Source organism: Hetaerina americana, unplaced genomic scaffold (genome assembly GCF_022747635.1).
Source record: "Hetaerina americana unplaced genomic scaffold, ioHetAmer1.1.p SCAF_1, whole genome shotgun sequence".
Taxonomy (NCBI): domain Eukaryota; kingdom Metazoa; phylum Arthropoda; class Insecta; order Odonata; family Calopterygidae; genus Hetaerina; species Hetaerina americana.
Window position 1 is genome coordinate 59,236,426 of NW_027286069.1, and position 7,179 is coordinate 59,243,604.

Sequence of the window (7,179 nt, forward strand, 5' to 3'; positions counted from 1 at the left end):
GAAAAATGGTGTTATAATATGTAGAAATGTTTTATATACTCTCTCCAAAGTTTCCTGAACTCTTATCCAGTTGGATAAGAGTTCTGGCAACCGCCATCCCAAATGGAATAAGCCCCATTGATACATTTTTCATGTTCACATTAAATTTAGTACTTTAAGGATAGTAAATTATTGCTTAAAAGAAGATATTTTAGTATTTTATGAGGTCTTTTTGTGTTGTGTAAATTTTAGCATATGTGTGCGAGTGTATCCTGTATTATTGTGCTCATGTTAGCAATACTTTGTAGTAGCTAATTCCTAATGAATTTAAATTGAACATTTTCGATTAATGATAATGGACTGAGAAAGACTGATGAAGTGATCAGTTAGTTCAATTTTCTTCACAAAAAAGCAAATATGCTACATGTTCCAAATTATGAAAGCCTTGACTCCTTGAGTTAGGAAAAGTAATAAAATAAGAACAAAATACAGCCTACAATTGTTTTAATTATTTCATGTGAATCATAATATTTCATATTTTGTTGGAACACACATTGGAACCTCTATTTCTATTGCTGAAGGAACTATGTTATCAATATACCCTTTCTGTTAACATACCTAAAATTTGAAAGCCACATTAGCTTTAATATTGTGCAACTTCCATTTCTTTCAGTCTCATCGCTCAGTGACACAGCGACTAAACAGAAAATTCAGAGGATGGCATGATCGTTGGCTAGTTCGTCATGTTTCTGATGTGCAGAGGCGTTCAACACTTGATTGGCTAATGGGACATGGTGAGGGAGTAGTTCCGAACAGAACTCGCCTAGTGACTGACAATGACCTTTCACGTCCTCCTTACTCCTCGTATAACAGGTACCGAGTAGACCACTTGGTCACCTCTTTGGTATCCTCATTACCGTCCTCGAATGTTGCATCAGAAACTTTGCCTGTGGTCTCATCAACTACATCGGGGTCCTCTACATCTTCTAATTTGATCTCGGGTGGATCATCAGATGTTGTGTCTTCAACATCAAGCCATACACCATCTATTGACTCGTAATGAGCAAATGCGGCAGTGAAATGTGGTTACAAACAACAATGGTCATCCTTGCGTTGAAATTGAATATTTGGTTTCACTCTGCTGTGATATGTGGTTCCCTCTATAAGTTTTCCACAACCAAAATGAGGAAAAGAGATATTTCATGTAGCAGAAAAAGAACCTCTCCAGTGGAGAACTGGAATAAAAGGTCAGGGTTTTAATATCAGATAGCCACAGATCACATTGGTGCTTAATGGTGGTTTCAGCACTTATAAAGTGATGATTATATTAAAACGTTGGTTACAGGTGGCGTTGCAAACTTGTTTTGGAAAGCAACTCTGCTGCATTTAGTGTTGGATATCCTGTGAATTGTGAAGTGTCGTATCTGTGCCTCCTCTTGTATTTAGTGGGGATAAAACAAAAAGCAATACCTCCCTTTTCCCTATTTAAATTGCTCCGTTGTCTAGTTTCCCATTTTGTCTTTTTGTTTTCATCTAAAATTTTATTGTATTGTTTTTTAATCAGTCATATTTTAGCATCTATTGTCACTGCACAAGTCAAGGGGAAGAAAGTTTTGAGGTATATAACATGTACTTAGGCTTGGTTATTAAGTTTATTCCCTTGATCCTTCTTCATTTGTTTAGGAAATGGTAATTTCCTATGGTATCTAAATATGGCTCTTAAAGTTGAAAATAGTACAAAGTCAGAGTGCAGTTGTAATTTATAATAGAAATGGTGCATAGCAATGGCATTCTAAGATTAAGGCCTTTAGGGTGCACCTCCTAGCACTTGTTCTTACATATTCATAACTTGTTTAAAACATTGTGTGGTGCAGTTATAATTTTTGAAATTTCAAAATTTACCATTGAAAATTTTTTGCTTCATTTCTATTATGTAGACAGGTTAACAACTTAAAACATGTATTCTGAGAATTGACCAATTGCATTCAATAACTGTGTTGAATGATTACAATACAGACAAAAGCAAATTGGTATTACCTTTCATCTTGCTGTTTCCAGTGCATCTTTTCATACAGTTGGTTAGGAAAAACAAGTGCAAAAACAGTGCAGCTGAGCCTCTACTTGTGTATGCTTTTGTAGTTGTAGGATTGTGATCTTGGAGGTAGAGTAACCTTTAAATGCATGGTCAAGCAACCTTTTCCCAATTCCCCCTCAGGATATAATTTATAAGGATCTATATATTTGTACATGTGTGTATAGTGATCACAGCATAAATATTTTCAAAAGACTTTACAGTGATGTATTGAAAAGAGAGCAGTTTGTGTTCTCAGGAAACTTAGTATGGTGTTAGTATTTTATTTGCCTCCAAATATAAGCAGATTCCATGATCAGTGGTATGTGGTGAGTGGGTGGAAAGTGCTTTGTCTGGGAGTGAGCTAAAGTTGACTATCTAAATCTCTTCTGTGGTCACATATGTAATATATTTGATGTACAGTACATCTTATCTCTTACACATCTCCTCTCACTCATTAAACCCTAAAAATGATGATACTATTGCAATTACCTTGATCGTGCCAGTCATTATAAAGGGGTGAAGAGTCTGGCATTCAGGTGTAACTGTACAACAACAATAAATACACACTAATTTTGCAAGACCATAATAATCTATCTAGGGTAAAAGTTTTACTTTTTATCAAGGAGAAATACCAAGGAAATGTATTTTTATATGAAATTAATTATTTATGACTAGAGCATTTTTAAAATTATTTAGATGTACATATTAAGCACATCGATGACATGGCCTTAATGCCGCCGACATGCATTGTAGTTTGTTCTTGCATAGAGAAATGTTAAAGATAGTATGTACAAGAATAGAAATTTTATGATCCCCTTGTCCCTTTTTGTGCATTAAGAGTACCAGTTAACTTGTAATATGCCTGGTTTTATGTGTGCCTCTTATGGTTGTGAAGGAATGGGCATGAGGAGAGGAGATAGTGAGTAATGTTTTAGGGGTGTAGTGTGGAAAATGCAATATTGATGATGAATACTCTTCATTCAAGTGAACATAGGTGAGAGATATGAGTGCCTGATGTCCTGCATAAAATTAGTTTTTGATTGAATATTGTTTGGCTTGTGATAGTGTTCAATGAAAGCTTATTTTGTGTTAAATTTTGAAATTTATTTAAATATTAAAATTTGACATTGAAGAGTAATTGAAATAAAATTTGGATGACATTAATAGCTCCTGTAAAATAGATATTTGTGATGTATACTATTTGAAAGCAAACCTCTTGTATAAAATTCCACACCACACCTTTACAAGCATTTTATTTTTAATGTTTTTGTCCCAGTATAGTTGTTAAGTTGTTGTAGCAGTTCTATCCTGGGATGAATCAAGAGGCTTGTATTTCATTAATCATGTCTGCAAATCTTAATCCCTTAATTGCCATTGGAATTATGTGGAATGGCTTTTAGAGGTTGTGAAAGTTGTGTGGTTGTGGTTGGATGTCCATAGAAACTGAATGATTGGCAATAAATAAGGCGAAGTTGGATGCATAAAAATTTCACAATATTTTAACATAATTTGACCTGGTTTAAACCCCCACACAGCTCTCATTCTCCTCTCTTGTACAAAGATTTTGAAAATGAAATCATTCCTTTTATTGTATAACTTCAATGTTTGCAGTTCATTTTAAGAGTTTGAAGGGAAAGCCTCACAATTCCCAGGAGAAAAAGCATGGCCATCATGATCGTGAGACCTTCAAAACATTCTTGTACAATATTATAGATTGTCTTATGTATATCTATACATATACTGTCCATTTTCACAAGTGTAATAAAAGATCTTTTCCATTTGTTTCACAATGATATTTTTGTTTACACTGGGGTGAGCTTTTTTTTTTTTTTTTTTTTTTTGAAAAAAAGTTCAGCTTAACTATGGCCGATAAACAGCAGCTTGCAACCATTAAATGGTTTGGCATGTGAATGATGTCTGTTAGATAAAATCTTCTTCATAGATCATACATTGAGAGTGAACTTTGTGTAAAGGTCTTTGGTATAAAATTACCATATGATATTGCAATCAAAATTAAATGTACAGTCTGCTGTATTTCCATATCCAAATTTAAATGAAATAATATTGAAGATTTTGATGAGTCAAATTCTTTTCAAATAAAAGAATTTTTCATAATTGTGTAGGTGTTTCTCTGTTAATTATAATTCACAAGCAAAATAAATCACTAAAGTAATCTCTAAGATTTATATTCATAGTATGAAAAATCTTGGAAATAAGTGCATATTTGGTTTGCATTAACATAATTGCTAATTAATGTGCATCTTCCTGTTTTCCAGCTGTTAGTTGCAGTTACATTTTAATATTGTAGCCATTGTGAATTTTTCTAATATCTGGCTGTTAGTGCACCATAATCAGTGCATTGTAGGCAAATTTGTCCAACATACCCAAATATGAAACTGGTACATACTAGTGCCCAATAGTTAGCATTTCATTGAAATTGAAAGAAAATCCGAAGATATTCATAATTAAACATACGTTGGTCATATTCACGTCAATAGCGTTTGGTTTGGTAGTTTATATCTTACCCTATCTAATGTGGACTGCATATTTTATATAATGACCTTTTTCTTAAAATTCAATCTTTTAGTCTATGGAAATTAATTCCAAATTGATAGGTATCCATATTATATTGTCAGCAGGGATGGCATTAGGCTCTGTTCTCTGAGTAATGATGCTGGAGTGGCTAAATGGCATCAGTTTTGAAGGAGAATGCCAAGGGTTAAGAAACTTTTCTCTTGTATCTCCCAGGCCATGCTGGCTCCTTTCTGTGTTTAGAGAAATAGTGATAGCTTTCTTTCCTCTCCAACCTCTTTCCCTCTTGTGTGGTTATTAGTTCTGGAATTCAGAATAATTACTTTCCAATTCATCTCAAAAGCTCCTTCAGTGAATTTTAACATTCATAACTCCCAATAACAGTCAAACAGACAATAATTCAAAGGGGTGATTGTATTATAGGATGAGTTGAAGTAGATGCTAATATAGGTGGTGCAGAGAATTCTACAAATTATGTCCAGGAACTGGGTAAGAACTGTAGATGCATACTTTTGACAACAGAACTAACATCAAAATATTTAATATTAGCCAGGAAATAAGGATGGTGATAATGCACGCAATATTGAGGCAAAATAAACTAGGAGAAATAATTTACTTTTTAATGCTAATTTTTAAGTAAAACCATGGACATGCACTTGTGTTCAATATTCATTTTGGCATTTTTCATTGGGCTGCTATTCCTCATATTAGTGGATATGTAAATATCAATTCTTTATCCTCATAGGGTATTTAGGTGGTTTTTGTTGGAGATTTCATTGTAGTTGCTACAGATTGCCAATTCCTAGGTTAAGCGAGTTCTTCACCTCTGAATATTTGTGATTTTTTCATTGTTTTTTTGCTCAATTTTTTCCCTTAAATTGAGTGAATATGAACTAACTTTTTTTCCCATGTCTGGGTTTTCTACCTCAATTTTCAACAATTTATTTCTACGTTGGACCACCTCTCCATTTGTTGGGTTCTATCAACTGTTTAAGTTAGCTTATTTTAGTTGTATTACATGTTGTATTCCTTATGTGGTGGGAAGTGATGGTTTGCATTTGACCCTTCCTTCACCATATTAGTGATGCCTTATTTTCCAGCTGACCACCCCTTCTAATTATTATTTAAAATTTTATCATTCCTTCTTTTCATTTTTGTCTGTCATTCTAATTAATAATCTTAAAAGCATAGATAATTTTAAATAACTAATTTCTATTATAATTATTTCAGATGATGTGATTTCAAATAAATACTTTCTTCCCTTTTTTAAATTTTTCTTATCCAATTTGGAGTGGGGTGGCAGTACTGCCACCCCAACTTGGTGGGGTGGCAGTAGTGCTAGCTTCCTGAATTATTCTGAATACTGCAATAATTCTCTCACCTTGATTATGCCCTAGCTTAACAATTGGTGACCTTAACAAATGACCAGTGCCTAATCCAAGTCAACTTTAATTCTGGAAAACAGGAAAGGAGGGTTTCAAATTCTAGTACCACTGTCACGCCAAAGTGGAGGAGTGAATTGGTTTAGAATTCACAACTGAAGGGGAAGACTCCCCGGAGTATGAATGGAATGTTCATAGAAATTCTTCACTGTGTTCACATCAAAACATACAAAATATCTGTCACTTTATGATTATGTCCTACTTTTGAATATGCAGTTTTAATTCCGGGGACTTTTGTGAGCATGAACATTGCTCTCAATTCTCACTAAATTCCAGGCCGCTCTGATACTTTTTTCAGTCATTTGATGTAGTATTTATTTAATACTCTTGGTCTCCTGAGGCCATTCAACGGTTTGTGAAAGTGGCTTAAACCTACCATTCTCTGATTAGGAAAACACCAGTTGGTATTAGATGTAACCTCTTGTGGTTATCAGCCTTGTTAAATTGTACATATTACGACCTAGCTACATCCAATTAGTGGCCAATGAATTAAAAACTGTCCACCAGCTGTATTTTGTTCATACCATGGAAGTAAAACCACTGCTAGATTTAGAATAGACAGCATGGTTGCTAATTGAATGGAGCATTCAGACCAGTGAACCTGAGGCTCAAATCTGGGTGATACGTTAAATGATTCCAAAGTTTTGTAATTTTTTTCAGTACCCAAAGCTGCTGGCAGCACTGGGAAAGAAGGTGACTCCTGAACCCAGAATGTTTGAATTTCACATTTATGATTATGTACCAAGCGATCTCTACCCTCTCCATAAAAGCAACCCTCTCATGCATAGGACTGGATTGACTATTTATCAGGAACACAGATGTTGCATAGTTTTTGTGTACCACTGATTTTATATCTCACAAAATTTGTTCTCTCCTTAACTCATGGGTGTGATCCAAAACTTTTTTAAGTTCACCAAGATCCAAGCCAACCGAGGCCAAACAGTCCACAGACGAAGACTTTAGTTAACCCTGTTAAGATAGGCTATGAAGGTCATCCACATGCATGCTCTGCCTACACTACCAATCCTATCCAATTATGAAGCACTAGATATTTTAAAAAGTTTTAAATGGGAAAAGACTGATGACAAAAATTAGTAAAACAAAAGAAAGAAAGGACAAAAAATTTACCTTTTAAGTATTTATTCATAATTT

The 7,179-nt window shown here is 34.2% G+C and overlaps 1 protein-coding gene across 4 annotated transcripts in view; it reads left to right on the top strand.

The window, feature by feature from the left end:
* Sin3A (SIN3 transcription regulator family member A) overlaps positions 1-4,117 on the top strand; it is a 58,769-nt gene extending 54,652 nt beyond the window's left edge. For all 4 annotated transcript variants that reach the window (XM_071590199.1, XM_071590222.1, XM_071590206.1 and 1 more), the window contains one exon: positions 653-4,117. In XM_071590199.1, coding sequence (XP_071446300.1) covers positions 653-1,039 — 387 coding nt within the window. In that variant the 3' untranslated portion in view covers positions 1,040-4,117. The remainder of the gene's footprint in view (positions 1-652) is intronic.
* The last annotated feature ends 3,062 nt before the right edge of the window (positions 4,118-7,179 follow it).